Raw genomic sequence first — 15,899 nt, 5'->3', positions numbered from 1 at the left:
TTTCTTTTTATTGTTCTTAAACATATTTATTCATACTTACTGTAGATGCTTTTCAGTATCTGTTCAGTGGTACTGATTGCCTTGACAGGATCAGAAGTGCTTTACTGAAAGCTGTGCAAAAACCTGGTATGTGCAAACCTTACTGGGAAAGGCATCAGCTTGCTTAGCTGCCTGGCACAGATGACTCTTGCTTGATCTGTCATTCAACAAAAATACCTGGGGTAGAGGAGCTTCCAGGTCATTATACAAGATAATGAACTGGCTCTGACCCTAATCTGGGTCCACTGGGAGTGAAAAACTGGGAGAGAGTCCAAGCAGCCTTTCAGGAAAGTCACACCTTCTCAATCTATTGGAATGCTTTCAAGTTTTTTGAGAAAGACAAGCAAATTGGATTTTGTTCTTAAAATGAATTGCAAAATTAATGCAGTGAACTTCCAAAAGGTGTCAGAGGCTACAGCAGGAAGGTGCTCAAAAGGTGAACAGATAAGAGGCCAGGACCAGCAGTGAGCTCTCAGCTGGGGAGGTGACCAGAAGGGTCCCCCAGGATCTGTGCTGTGATCCCTGCTCTGAAACATCCTCAGAGGAATCTTGAAAGGTTGCTGAGAAGTATCATACCTATAGAGCTGCCAGTGGAATTACTGTTGCTCAAAAAAACTTTGTTTTTCTTGACCATGAACTCCTCTTTGTTTGGTACCCTTCCACACAGACTGTGTAGCAGTTGTTTTATTATGTGTTGGGGCCTCACAAGAATTCTTTGAAAATGCACAGATGTAAATTGACTGACAGAGGTTAAAGTATCTTTTGAAATCTGTGTTTTGCTGTTCTGATGAACATTCTTCTTGGAACACTTTGATTTTGTATCCAATTAGAACAGCTTCGTTTCCATCATATTTTTGGTGAAATATAAAATTATCAGAGCTGCAGAAGTGCTATGCTGCTGTTATCAGAGGTAAGACAGAGCTTCCCATGTTTCCAGGTCAGAGTATTATGGTCTGGGGGGGTGGTGGTTCTTAGGTGGCTCAAAGCTGCTCAGGTGGCAGCTGGTGATGTTTGTCGCTGCCTCGTGTTTGAAGATGACCCCAAGCATACTGTGCCCTATGTTGGGTGTCACAACATCCAAGAGACTGATGAACTGGCAGAGTTTTCAATGAAGACCACCAAATCTGTGGGGTTGGAGCACTCTCTAGAACTACCTGAAAGGAGGTTGGAGCCAGGGGGGGTTGGGCTCTTTTCCCAGGCAACTCTCAGCAAGACAAGAGGGCAGGGTCTCAAGTTGTGCCAGGGGAGGTTTAGGTTGGAGATTAGAAAGAATTTCTTTCTGGAGAGGGTGATCAGACATTGGAATGGGCTGCCCAGGGAAGTAGTGGATTCTCCGTGTCTGGAGATATTTAAAAAGAGCCTGGATGTGGCACTGAGTGCCATGGGCTGGGAACCACGGGGGGAGTGGATCAAGGGTTGGACTTGATGATCTCTGAGGTCCCTTCTAACCCAATTCCAGCCAATTCTATGATTCTATGATATGGCATGGAGGAAGATGCTGAGGAGTTACCAGGGGTTGTTCAGCCTGGGGCAGGGGAGACTTTGGAGACCTAGCAGTGGTCCTCAGGTACCTACAAGGAGGTGATCAGGAGCACCAAGTTAGGATCTTTTCTGCATCAAATGTGTGCAGGATGGGAGACAAAATGGTATAAGTTGAAAGGAGAGGTTTTGGACTGGATATAAGGAAAAACTATGAGGGCAGTCAAGCAGTGGAGATTTCCCAGAGGGGGGTGGAAGTCCTTCTAAAAGGCTTATAAGACTCAGAAGTAGGTAAAAGCTCTGAGAAACCTCAGAGGTAACCCTACTCTGAGCAGCAGTTTGACTTGAGGCCCTTCTCACCTGGATTGTTCTGTATTGCTTTGTTCTGCCTTAGCAAGGACAGATGAGTGACTTGGAGGTTGAGTTGTTCTTTGGAAATAAGTAAAACTGTATCTAAAACATGCTCATGCACCTGATGGAGCTGTTGGCAAACCCATTCCTTTTGGGAATGGGGAAGAGGTTTGATTTTTAAAAGCACATTGTCTACCTGATTGTGGTTTTCAAGGTTTTAGAAGTCTCATTTTGCATTGGAGCATTCTGACAGCTTTCTTTTCAAGTTTACATTCAGCCTTTAATGGTTGCTATAATTTCTCTTTGAAACAGCAACGTTCTTCAAAGCCAGCAGTGAAAAAGCATCAGCTGAGGTCTGTCTGGTGATCACAAGGGGTTCTCAGTGGCTCATTTCTTCAGCTGTCATTTGTCAGAGCACACTCATGTAATCTTAATGAACAATGTGCAAAGCCATTAAAAACTCAATTACGGCTTTCTTTTTACTGCAGACGTGAGAAAATGCAATCATAAAGTGCTGATGTGTAAACACAATAGCCACCATCTGCTCCAGAGTAGCATTTCAGCTCCAAAAAAGAGGATATATGTTGCAGATGCATCAATAATAGGACGCTTATCAAGGCATCATTATGCACCGAGCAGGGGAAAAATTGAAATTTATGGCCAGCTAGAGAGCACTTCATGGTTTAATTCCCCAGTTTGCAGTGGTATGTTTAATAACTATGCAAGAGGGCTGGTTTATGTTTCTGTTGGTTGAACAGATTTTTAAAAATGGATTTATTTACTGGCTCTCTATCCTCCTTGCTTTGGAATGACCTGAATGTAACACGTATATTTTTGGTTATTCAGGACAAAACCAGCATGAAATTAATTAATCTGTTGATCCAAGAGCACTGGATTTTTCAGCTCAGTGTTTTCTTTGTGCCATTTGAACTTTCTGGGTGGTGGTAAACAAAACAATGAGGCTGAATGATCTTTTTTTTCCCCTCTCCTATTCTTATTTCCCAAAATTGGATGTGCAGTGCTCTAAATAAGAGTTTCTCCAAGATACCTTTGCTTAATTCAGATTTTTGCCTGAAGAGATTGGAGTGGCTTTTAGTCATCCATTGATCAGTAATTTCCATTTGTAACATGTTAATTCATCCCTGGTTCTTTAGATGAGTGGAAGAGATAAGTGGTTTGTGGATGCCAGACCAGTTTGTTTCTCTGTTATTGGTACACACAGACCCATAAATAGAGAATAAGTCCCATCAGCTTCAGTTCTGTGTTCAGTCTAAAGAAGGCTGGCAGCCTGTAAACCACACCATGTCAGTTTTTATTAAGGATAATAAAGGAAACCACATTTGTTCTTAAAAGGCAGGTTTGATTTTTTTTTTTCCCTTTTTCCCTTTTTTTCCCTTTTTCCTCTTTTCTTCTCTTTTCCCTTTTTTCCCTTTTTCCCCCTTTTTTCCCCTTTTTCCCCTTTTTTCCCCTTTTTCCCCTTTTTTCCCTTTTTTTCCCCTTTTTCCCCTTTTTCCCCTTTTTCCCCCTTTTTCCCCTTTTTCCCCTTTTTCCCCCTTTTTCCCCCTTTTTCCCTTTTTCCCCTTTTTCCCCTTTTCCCCTTTTTCCCCTTTTTCCCCCTTTTTCCCCCTTTTTCCCCTTTTTCCCCTTTTTCCCCCTTTTCCCCTTTTTCCCCCTTTTTCCCCTTTTTCCCCTTTTCCCCTTTTTCCCCTTTTTTCCCCTTTTCCCCCTTTTTCCCCTTTTTCCCCTTTTTCCCCTTTTCCCCTTTTTCCCCTTTTTCCCCTTTTCCCCTTTTCCCCTTTTTTCCCCTTTTTCCCCTTTTCCCCTTTTTCCCCTTTTCCCCCTTTTTCCCCTTTTCCCCCTTTTTTCCCCTTTTTCCCCTTTTTCCCCTTTTTTCTCCTTTTCCCCTTTTTCTCCTTTTTCCCCTTTTTTCTCCTTTTTCCCCTTTTCCCCCCTTTTTTCTCCTTTTTCTTCCCTTTTTCCCTTTTATTTCCCCCTTTTCCCCTTTTTTCTCCTTTTTCCATTTTCCCCCCCTTTTTCTCTTTTTTCTCCCCTTTTCCCCTTTTATTTCCCCCTTTTCCCATTTTTCCTTTCCCTTTTCCTTTCCTTTTTCCTTTTTTCCTTTTCTGGTGCAATATTCCTGATCTCTCACCTTGCTCTCAGTGATGTACCCTGCCCAGACAAACCTCAGTGGGTGTGGATATTTGGACCAAGAGCAGTGGAGCTCAGCTGCTGGGTGCAGAGCAACCTTTGCAGGTCCTGGTGGGCAGGGTCCCCATTCAGGTTCACGCTGTGCAAAGATGGGAATGTTGTGTACATGCATGGCTGGGGGGCTGGTTTATGGACACCAGGGGGTAATTTGGTCACAGCTGAATTTTGTGCACTGGGATATTCTTGTACCCAGTGCCAGTTATGCTCTTGAGGAAACTGGAAGTTCCCATCCCATCCCATCCCATCCCATTCCATCCCATCCCATCCCATTGCCTGCCTTGAGGTGTTTGTGCCCTGGGCATTGCCCAGCCAGGGGATGCTGTGGAAGCTGCCCCACTGTGACAGCAGGGAGGAGGAATTGGGTGGAGTTATTAGGTTACAAACTGATTTACACAAGGTGTAAGTATTTTCCTCTGACAGAGATGGCACTGTGAGTGGAAATATTTCCTCTTTTTCCACTGGCATATAAAATATTTCATATCAGGACTTCACTGGACTATTTTTTAATGTATCTCCAGGCATGGTTTATTAAAAATCATAATTAAAAAAATAAGCTATAGCTATAAACTATAAGCTATAACTATTTTGCACACAACAGTTGTTTCTATCAGTTTAGGAACTAACACTGAGTATTTTGTTAAATGCTTTTCTGTGGATGGGTGTTTTACTTGGTGATTCAGGTTCCATACTCTGGGATTTTCAGCATTTGCACAAAAGGCCATTGTCATACCACAAATAGCTTGTGATTCATTTTTTTTGTAGGTGGCAAAAAATAAAATTATAATTACTGCTTAGAACTTTTTAGAAAAGCTGGTGCTTTTTCTCCCAGAGGAAAGCTCATTATTTTTGTACATAATTCTGTAAAAGTGAAATGCTGCCTAACTTTTCCTTTCAGTGAAACACCTACCTCAGTGTAATTCAAGACTGAGTGGAGCTTCAGAATAGTTCTTTATGGTGGGAATCCATGTATTATCCAAATAAATTAAAACCAATTGAGAAAGATGGCCTGGAGTGAAATGATGTGCTCTAGGAGCCAACCAGTGATGTAAAAAATGAGGTTTTCTGGGTTCCTCAGTGTGGCAGACACTTGCTCAAACACCTTGTGGATGCACAGGAGCTCTGCTTTTCTTGACCCTGTTTGAACTGGCTGGGCCATCATCCTCAAGTATGAGAGCTGGCAAATGTAGAAGTTGTCTTTGTTGTATCCTGGGCTGTTTCTCCAAATGGCATCAGAAAGCTGCAGGCTTTGTTTTGAAGGGGTGCTAAGAAAGACTGAGTGTCCTGACAGAGCCCATGGAAGTGAGCATCATCTTTAGTCTCAGGAACCAGGCTGCTGGGTTTCCAGTCTGGCTCTGCTCTTGGCAGTTGTGCTTTTTGATAATGTATTATCCTAGATCTTAGAAAATGAATTCAAATCTGTTTCTCAAAACTTCAGCATGTTTGCCTGGCTTTTTAAGAATACTTTTTAACATTTAAGAATACTTTTTAAGTATTCACCCAAGAAGGGAATTTAGTGGTTGACTCTGGGCAGAAATAGATCAGCAGTGAACATTTGTTATAGTTGTTATACTGAAGTTGCAGTATATATAATATATGTTATAGACTTTGATATTTGGGAGAAATTGACAAACTTGGATTCAGCTCTTATGTTTCTATAAATCCTTGCTGTGAACCTTGGAAGTCTCACTTTGGGGCCATTTTGATTCTCAGAATACCAAACCAAATCAACAGGATTATTTCCAGAGAGCTTCTTGCCTGTGAGTTTTCATATTCCTTAGCACAACCTCTTCCCCTGCTGTGGTTGCATCATGCTTGAATTTTCCAAGGTCTCTAGAAGATGTGATTTTAACATTTTTATATTTTTTTACATATTTACTTGCTTCTGTAGCTGTGTTATTCAGTCCTTCACAAAACAGATATATAAACACAGGGGAAAGTTGCTCCTATCTGTTGATGTAAATTCAGGATGTATAGCAGCTGAGTGCACAGAATTGATCAAAATGTTTATCTGGCTCATCTGAGTGTCACACTGGTGTGGCACGGACCAGGGAAAGTCAATAGGTTAGAAGTGAGGCAAAGCTTTTCAAACTCAATCTTCTGTGAACTGAAAGAGGCCGGCAGAGAAATACATCTGTAGCAGCATCAGATCTGAGAGTGTCAGGAGAGCTGCATTTGATTAAAAATTATCATGCCTGGCTGCTGACACACAGATTTTTCCCCCCTCTCCATCTTAGTGTTTTCTGCAGCTTTTTCTGGGTGTGAGTGTCTGCACACATAGAAAGGTGATCCTTTAAACACAATTGAATCAAACTCATAACCTTTTTCCTTATTGCCAACATTTGTCACCTTGATGCATCTGGGAAGAGATGAGTTGAGACACAATGTGCTGTAAAATAACTGCTTGATGAATCAAAATGAGTTCAACATCAAGTACCATGGTTAATATGATTCAAGCTTCCAGGTTAACAAACTCATCAATTGCCTTAGCATATATTTCCCTCCCTAAATTCAGCCTCTCCTTCCTCCCTAGAAGTATAATTGTCCTGGTTGCATTATTTCTAGTCGAGATGTTGCTCTTATGCTAACAAACCTAATTAATTTGGAGTTTGGAAAAAAAAAACAGTGTGTTTTCTAACACATTGTGACCTTCTAAAGTTTATAGTTCCAAGATTCAGGGTTCACAGGTGCAGAAATTGGATAGGGGCCATTTAGGCATCAGAATTTGGTCCATTGTTGTAGATTTTTTTGTGCTGAATGTGCCTTTGCTGGACTTTAAGCAGAAGCAGAACCTCATTGCTACTTGGAGTGTGACTGTGCTTTTGTTTAGAGTCCCTGTTTTATACCAAGCTTATAAAATAAAAATAGCACAATAGTATTTTGATTGTTGTTATATAATTGAAGTGGTTCTAGTTGGCCTGAGATCTATTTGTGTGTATACCCTGCAATTTTAATATCCTTTCTTTCTGTTACCTAACAGCCAGCATACAAAAAATAGCTAGTTTGAATTCTTCAGATAAATGCTTTGTTTTCTTGCCTTCTGAGGCAATCACTGACTTTTCACTGGAAAAAACCCAACGGATAAACCCCACTCTTCTCTTTTTCTTTCCTCTGTAGGCTCCTTCATGATGGTAAACAGCTCTGGGAGGGCATCTGGGCAGAAAGCTCACTTGCTGTTGCCTACCCTGAAGGAAAATGACACCCATTGCATCGACTTCCACTACTACTTATCCAGCAGGGATCGCTCCAGCCCTGGCTCACTCAACGTCTACGTGAAGGTGAATGGAGGGCCCCAGGGCAATCCCATATGGAATGTCTCAGGAGTTGTTACAGAAGGATGGGTGAAAGCAGAGCTTGCCATCAGTACCTTCTGGCCACATTTTTATCAGGTATGAGTTTGTAGTGGTTTTCTCTTTCTTTTTTTTTTTTTTTTTTTTTAGCATTTGGGTAGGAGTGAGCTTCAGCTGCTGCTAGCAGTAGCTTTCTGAAAATCAAATCTCCTCCTAACTTTTTCCTATCAGAATGGATTTGCATATAACCATTTGATAGCAAAGGGGTGTCAGGGTTTAACACTGGCCCGGCAGTTAAACCAAGTACCAGATGCTCTCTATTAATCTCTCTCTCCTCCTTGATAAAGAAAGGAGAGAGAATAATGGAGAGAGACTGATGGGTTGGAAGCTAAACTACACAACTTTAATGAACAGTAATGATAAATAGGAAAAATTACTAAATATATACAAATATACAGGAAAATGGAAACCACATTCCTCCCTCCTTTCCCCCAATAACTCTCACGTCACCACCGAGGCTGCAGGGCAGCCCTGGGAAAGTCCAGGCTGGAATCCTGGAGTCGGCAGCAGTCGGGAACTGGAGGCAGGAACACACAGATATGGGCTGGGATGGATCAGGAGCAGAGGAATGGATGGAATCCTCCCAGGATGCCGGGTGAAGGAAGGGAAGCAGGAAAGACAGGAAGGGCAGGAGCTGGAAACTGGAAGCAGGAAATCTGGCTTGGCCCTCGTGATGCCTCAAATTTATACTGAGTATGAGGTGTATGGGATGGAATCCTCTGTTTGGTCAATTCTGGCATCTATCTTGTCCATTCCTCCCAAAGCAGGGCTGCAGGTGGGACCTCTTTATCCTCCTGGAGGGTAAAAGTTTTCCTCAGAGCTGAGCAGTGTCCTTGGCTCTGCACACCAGTCTCTAGCAGTAACTATAAACATCGAGTGTTATCAGTCCTAGAAGCACACACTGTCTGAGAAACTGGTTGTTAATTTCAGCAAGTGCAAATACTTACAAGAGACTTAGCTAAAAGCAAAAGTACAAGACAGAAAATCACCTTTATCCTGGCCCAAACCAGGACAAGGGGTTATATAGGCATCTTGACATATTTCTTCCCACTTCACCTGTTTTCTTTAGTTGTTGTCAGAGTGATGAATAAACTGCCAGCCATCAGGTTGTTGGCAAGTTAAGATCCACTTGTTTATCATGAAATTGGTGCATAAACAGAATTGGACTGGCACTTTCCATAGCTCTGTGTGAATACACCTGGGTGTGTAGATGTGGAACTGTATCTCTGCATGTTTGTCTGAACTATTTTTGGCCCTAGCTGATTCCATAAGAAGGAATATTCATTCACTCAGCTTTCAAGTAGGGTTTTTTCTGTGCCTGTATACGGGGTGTAAGGCAGTAAGCTAGAAATAAAATCTTGTACCATGTCACCAACACGAGTATATTCTTCACCAGATCCCAAAATCCTCCTCTTTTTAACACTGTGACATAGTCTTTCTTGTTCTGTTGGGAGATCTACTTTTTAAAAACAAGCAGAGTTGAGGAATGTACTGGTAAGTTGTCTTTTTTACTTTATTAGTTGTAAATTAATATTTAATATTTAATGTTTAATTAGTATTAAAATAGCAGCTTTTTAGCTGTCCCACTTGAAAATGAGTGTGGCAACTTTGCAGTCACTGTTCTGATTTTGGTTAGATAAGAGTGCCCACAATGGACTCTTGTACTTATTAGATGTTGAAGGTGGGTTTTTTGTCTTGTGTTATATTCAAAACTCAAAGCACCTTGGAGTAGCTGCATCTAGCAGGAAAAGCTGATTTATATATGCTGATAAAAAATGTGAGATAGGAATTATGAGAGAAAAAACTATGAAAAAGAAGCAAAGAGTCCAGATAGAAATCAGCCAGTGGAAAAAAACTTGGATTTTTTGCTTTTTTTACTTCTAATAATTGAGTAGGATGTCTAAAAAAAAATGTGAGCTGAAGTTGAATGCTTTAATGTTCTGCCTTTGAAAAAGAGTTGGGAGGATCAGCAGAATCCATGGAGCACACAAGGCAGGGTGAGAGGAAGGGTTAAGAGAGACAGACTCCTGGAAAGTGGAGTTTTAAGGGCTGTGCACAACTCACCACTTGTTCTGAAGTCACACTGAAGAGCTTATTCTTCATTTATATTAACATGAACCTGGCCACGAGACAGAATTCCCTTCATAGTAGGTGCTCCACAGAGAGAACAGAAATGATCTTTCACCCAGTGCTTGAAAACCCTGGAAAAGACAGTCTGATCTCACCCTGAGATACACCACCACTACTTCCTGAGCCTCCCTTACTTCTTTAGCAAGTCCTTTTACAGGTCAAGTTTGCTTTTCCTCAGTAAAAGAAAAAAATCCTTTAAATCAAATGTGAATTTTTCACTGCAGTTCAAACATGAATAAATCAGATGCCAGCACTAACCTGCCTGGTTCCTTCCCAGGAAATGCATGGATTTTCTGCTTTGCTTTTTGCTAAACAGGGGTGATGTGTATTTCTGGTTGTATTTGTATTCTTATTCCTTAAGTATGGCTTTTAAAATATGAGCTCTTGGAGGATCTAGTAGCTGGAGCTGCTTCATAAACCTGATTTTATAAACCATGCTGCTGATGGGCAGCAATCCTGTGTGTTTCTACATTTAGTCCAGGTTTAGGAAAAAAAAAAGAAAACAAGAAGAAAACAGAAAGCTTTTAAGTTTACAAAAGTAAGGAGGAAAGCTGAATGATGGACTTAGACAAAATTATTGTTATTTGGCAGCCTGAAGTAACACTTCTGGATAAGGACTCCAGAGGTGGCAGGATGACAAAAGCTTGGGTGTCCTGTTGCCTCGAGAGTCTCTCATTTCCCAACCAGAACCCGGGGTGTTCCATAGAGTGTTATTTGTCAGCTTTAAATCCAAATTGCATTCCTGGAGAACTCTTTGTACTCAAGAGGCCTGAAAGGTTGTTCTCTATTTCAAAAGCACCAGGTAACACAGGACAAATACATCATTTTTTCTACGCAATGAAATCACCGTCAGGCAAAATGTGGATTATTCTCTTAATGCACAGTAACATCAGCACCTTGCATTGATGTGTGCATGGAAAATTCAGTCAGGCAAAAAAATCTGAAATGATCTGCCCCAGGTTTGAGGCATTGACAAGGACTTTGAGCTTTGGAGATGTGTGACTAGTGGGAAACAAGTAACCAACTTGATTGCCAGACCTAAGACATGACCTCTGGCAGTTTTGTGCCATGTGAATCATCTGGATTCCAAAACATCCTGCTGAGATATAAACATGAGAATGGTGGAGATTTATAATGTCTGCCCTAGAGTTACTGGCACTTGGATTCCTCACCTGCAGATGTGTAGTGAGAGAAGGCTGTAATGGTTCTTGCAGGAAGGTAATGTGTGTAATCTTGACTTACTGCTTGCCAGAAGGATGAAGTTAGTCCCCGAATGCACCAAGGGCAGCTCTAGAGGCTGCCAGGAGGAGGTTTTTTGATGTATATCAAGGAACATTATTGATCTGTGCCTGCAGAAAACTTGTGTGCTGCAGCAGATGAGCCAGGCTGTGCTGCTAACACAGATGTTGGGTGTAGAGCAGTGAAATGTTGGACTGTTTATTGGTAAGGAAACATGAAATTACTTGGCAGTTCTCAGGAGCATCAAAGAATGCTCGGTGTGAGTCAAGCTTTGCATTTTGTCATCTGTATTAATATCTGAGCCATTTCTTAAATGTAAAGCATTGTTAAATATTAACATGAAATTCATTGAATTTTAAATGAATTAATATTAATTACTAATTTAAGACGTATCTCAACCATTATACTACGTTTCTGGTTGAAGTAAAAAAGACACGAGAGAGATTTGGTGTGAATTTTGCAGAACTGGGCCCCATAAGCAGAGATCTCTGTCTTGTCCTCATGTTGGGTCTCAATTCCCTGTTTTCAGGGAAAGCTCTGTGCCTGTGTGCCTCTCGTTTTGACAGGGCTAAGATGCTGCAAAGCACAGAAAAAAGAAAAAAGACAGCAATGTGGGAGTTTAAACTAGGAAATCAAGTGTAAGGGGGAAGAGAATTAAACAGTCTGTCAAAACAACATTGTGTGAATTGGGAGGAATCCCCCACTCTTTTCAGTGGCTTCTGCACAGGGGTCCATGTTTATTTTTTAGGAGCTGTGTTGTTCTTTACCATCTGAAGTTATATTGTGCTGTATTAAAGACTCTGTGTCAGCACTTAACAGAACAAAATTCTCTAGGTATTGGTGCTTGCTTTCCCACTCTCTAGTGGCCGATGCAAATGCCCTGGAGAACTTTTCTTTCCAAATTTTTGGTTTGTAGGAAACTGAGAATTAGTTCCTTGTGGTTTATAGTTTCTCACAAATGCAAAACTACAATAAATCCTTTTAGCTGCAATGTTGGACTTGGATTCAAGTCTGAAAGGAGTTGCAGAAGTTGCTTACGTGACCTTCCCAGTAAGTTTAATTGTTATCATGAATGAGATTTCATTTCTAAAGTAAATTATCATTTCCATATTAAAGACTTGCATTATAGGCTTATTTTCTATAGTCCCTAAAAAGCCTATCAGGCACCTTGATTGCACAAAACACTTGATGATGTGGTTTGGATTATTTTATCTTCCAAAGATGTCTCTTCTGATGAAGGAGATAAAGAGAAGACTGAATCGTGACAGTCTGGGGATACCTCCTTTTATTTAGAATGAAAATACATGTTGAAAACTGTCTTTAAGTAGCTAACATTGTGTTCCAGTAATGAATTTCAGGGGTTACAAATTACTGAAATACTTTCTCCTGTGAAACAAGGAGCTGTACTAGAATACTGTTTTAATAGTAATAACTGTGCCAGCTGAACATGCCAATTAAGTCTGTCCTTGAAAACATTATTGTATTCTCATGCAAAAAAGAGCAGTTTAGTACAGTGTGAGCATTACTTTAGTAAGAAAGAATGGGAATGGGGACATCCCTTTCAATTGCAGATGATAGCATTCATTACATCCATTATTTTGATTTTTTTATAATAGTAAAGGGCAGCATTTCATTCCTTTGGGCAGAGAATCACTAACTTGCCAGGTATATTAACCAAGATGCAAAATAATCAGTCTGCATTTTTCATTTTTCTACTGCAGTTGAACATTTCTAATCTTCCTGTTCCTCATGGAATGGCTCAAGTTGGAACCCATAAAGACCACTGAGTCAAGATCCCTGCTCTTTGTAGAACCACCTAAAACAGCAGCACCCAGGCACTCTGTCAGCTCTGTGACCCCTTCCTGGGGAGTCTGTTTCAGGAACTGACACCCCCACCCCTCAGTGAATGCCCCCCCCCCCTTTCCTGATGTCCAATCTGAGCTTTTCATGATGCAACTTCATCCCATTTCCTTGTGTCCTGTTTCTGGTCATGAGAGGAGACCAGAACCTTCCTCTGTCCATCTTGAGGAAGGTGTAGGCTGTGATGAGGACACAGCCCTCATGTCCTTCTGTCCTTTGATTGCTGAGGAGACTGCACCAGAATTAATACTATTTTCTCCTGATTTCTTAGCTTATTTGACAGTATTTAACTTAGTTTTAATGATCTCTCTGTCAGTATTTAGGTGTTTTTCTCCCTTCACCACAGATTTTCAGGTAGCCCATATATTTTAGTAATAGAATGGTTTCCATCCAGGGCAGTTTTCCAGGTAAAATCAAAAAGCCATAGGGAAAAGTGAGGTTTTTGCTCATCCATAATCTCATCTATTACTGAATATCTGTCTCTCCAGACCAAATTAGTGGAACACTTCCATAATCAGGATACACAGATAAAACACAAAACCATTAATGATGAAAAATGCTGCTTGTGGTTTTAAAGAATATTCATTCTCAGCCCATTTCAGTTCAGGCCAGAGAAAGGCAGAAACAACTCTTTTATCTGAGGGAATCTTATTTCAGGTCAGCAGCTAGAACCCAGGGTCATCTGTTGCTTGTAAATTGCTTTCTAAAACTGCAACAGCTTGCATGGCAAATCCAGGTTTTCTCCAGAAGAATCCATGCAGGGTTATTGATTCAAGAAGGGATTTTTATCTCATGTACAGCATTTGCCAACTTTGAGGCATACTAAGAACAAGGTGTCAAGTGATTATCCACTTAATGTTCACAGACTGGTGCTTAAATTGAATACAGGTGTGTGTGTACACAGGGTATTTTTTTCTTCTCCAAAGGAAAGCAGCACATAGTTATCTCTAACCCTAATAAATGGTGACTTACTTTCTTGGTTTCCACATCAAGCAGTTTTTCAGTCTTTGGCATGTGTGTGCATCCTGAATTGCCATGGTTTCCTTTTGTTCTTACTGACTGACTCAGACATTGGTATAAGAGCAAAATGTGGTGATTAACCAAGTGACTAGTGTAGTTCTTCATTTTAAGAACAGTTTTTCTTATTTTGTATTTCAGGTGATATTTGAATCTGTCTCTCTGAAAGGACATCCAGGGTACATAGCTGTGGATGAAGTCAGAGTCCTCGCCCATCCCTGCAGTGAGCACTCTCTGGTTTTCTATCTCTATCAGTGTTATATACCAGTATTTACAGTCTAAAGGAGCAATTTACCCAGTTTGGTCACCACTAAAATGTCTTCTTTTATCCTCTGAGACACTTAAAGACAACCAGCCATGCATAAGTACATAACTTTGCAAGTTGTCCAGGAAGGCAAAACTTCTCTCCCTCTATAGCTGGTGCCAGGACAGTTGTGGAAATCCTTGTTTCTCTCTTGTTATGAGAACATCAACTTGATTGTTTTATTATATCTGGAACTGTATTGCTTTAGGGAACAATCTAAAAAGCTTCTGATAATATCCTGGGTAGTTAACTTAAGAAAAAATGAACAAATTATTTTAGATTTTAAGATATTAAGATATTAAAATAAATCTCATCCAGGTAATACCACTTGCAAAGTAGAAACTTATGCAGGTTCATTATGCTGTTAAAAAACATTACTTCCATGTTTCTTCTATCACAGCCAAAATGATAATCTTAGGTTTGGGGTTTTTCTATTTAAAAAAACTTTGAGCCCCAATATTAGAGTCTGAAATTGTTTGATTTCAGTTTGCCTCTGCAGCCTGCCTGTAAGACTTTGTGTATCTGTATTGTATATGTAGTATACAGCTTCTTCTAAGTATTTTTAACAGCCTTTGACAGCCCCAATCACTAGTTCAGAGTTTCAGTAAGTCAGTCAGTGACAGCTGCTCACAAAATATCATGGATCACATCAACTGGTTTTCTTGCAATAAGAATTTCAAAGACCAGCTGCCATTCAATATGACAGACATGGTTCTGCTCAAGCTTAACAGGACATTTCTGATAACACAGTATGGTTAATTGCTGTTTAACTAAATTGTATTTGTATTTACCATGTGCTCATTGCTCAGGCCTTTGGGTGCATTTACTTCATTAAGAAATACTTACAGTCTGTATTAACCAGATGTTGCTGATAACTGGCAGCATCCAAACAAAATCCCCCCAATGGGCTGTGTGCATTCCACAGCATCCCGGGTGATGCCTGATCCCTTCACTGGGAAGAGGCCACTGAACAAACTATGGGGCAAAGCTTAGCCAAGAAAGAGGAGAGGAAAAAAAGACAGGATGTTGTGTTACACCCCAACTTGATCAAGTGTTGAAACTGGAAACACTTATGTAGTTCACTTTGAATCAGTTTCCAGCCTCCAAGATCAGTTTGCAAGGAAGATATGACACTTGGGAAAGCTTTCTTTGGGACAGTCATGCTTGGAAAGCTCAGAAGCATTCAATTTTTTTTTTATTATTATTTTATTTTCCTTCTCAGAAACACCATTTTCTGAAAAAAATGTTCTTTATAGAAAGAAGTTAGAAGTTGTGCTGATGACCATGAAACTTGTGGCATGATCTGATCTGTGTTTTCAGACCTGCTGTATCTCTGCATGATCCCTTAGGTCCCCCTCTGTCAGCTCCATCACTCCCCTCTCTGCACTAAATAGTTACAGACAGAAAAGCAGCTTTATTTTGCAAGATCACTTTCTCAAGGCCAGGCCCCAGTAATTTCTGTGTTGGTGTAATACAGGCAGTTAATGCCTTGCTTGACCCTTGCAATAATTTGCTTTTTTGTGTTAGGAAAAGCACCTCATTTCCTACGACTTCAGAACGTGGAGGTCAATGTGGGACAGAATGCCACCTTCCAGTGCATTGCTGGGGGAAAATGGTCACAGCATGACAAGCTCTGGCTCCAGGTAAAGTAATGCTCCTTCTCCAGTGGTGGTTTTTTTTCTTTTTATTTGTTGGCTTGGTTTTGTTTGATTGTGTTTGGAGGTTTTTTTTGTTTGTTTGTTTGTTGTTTTGGTGTTTTTTTCCAAATATGTAGATAACAAAAGACTGAGTGGTGGGACAAAATGATTTCAGGATCCTTTGAGAGCTGCCTTTAGTTTTGAAATGAGAGTTTGAGGTGACAGGAAAATGGAAAAAGTCTTCAGTGACAGCAAAATTTAGGTTTCAAACAAAAGTCTGTGCACCTG

At 40.6% G+C, this 15,899-nt stretch overlaps 1 protein-coding gene across 1 annotated transcript in view; it reads left to right on the top strand.

Annotated features, from left to right (window-relative positions):
* PTPRT (protein tyrosine phosphatase receptor type T) overlaps nucleotides 1-15,899 on the top strand; it is a 327,684-nt gene that overhangs the window by 43,798 nt on the left and 267,987 nt on the right. The window contains exons 3-5 of the mRNA XM_030463338.1: nucleotides 7,192-7,463; nucleotides 13,812-13,893; nucleotides 15,502-15,617. Of these exons, the coding sequence (XP_030319198.1) occupies nucleotides 7,192-7,463; nucleotides 13,812-13,893; nucleotides 15,502-15,617 (470 nt within the window). The remainder of the gene's footprint in view (nucleotides 1-7,191; nucleotides 7,464-13,811; nucleotides 13,894-15,501; nucleotides 15,618-15,899) is intronic.

Source organism: Calypte anna, chromosome 20 (genome assembly GCF_003957555.1).
Source record: "Calypte anna isolate BGI_N300 chromosome 20, bCalAnn1_v1.p, whole genome shotgun sequence".
NCBI classification, from domain to species: domain Eukaryota; kingdom Metazoa; phylum Chordata; class Aves; order Apodiformes; family Trochilidae; genus Calypte; species Calypte anna.
The sequence above is the reverse complement of the archived record's forward strand: the minus strand, read 5'-3'. Positions and strand labels throughout refer to the sequence as shown.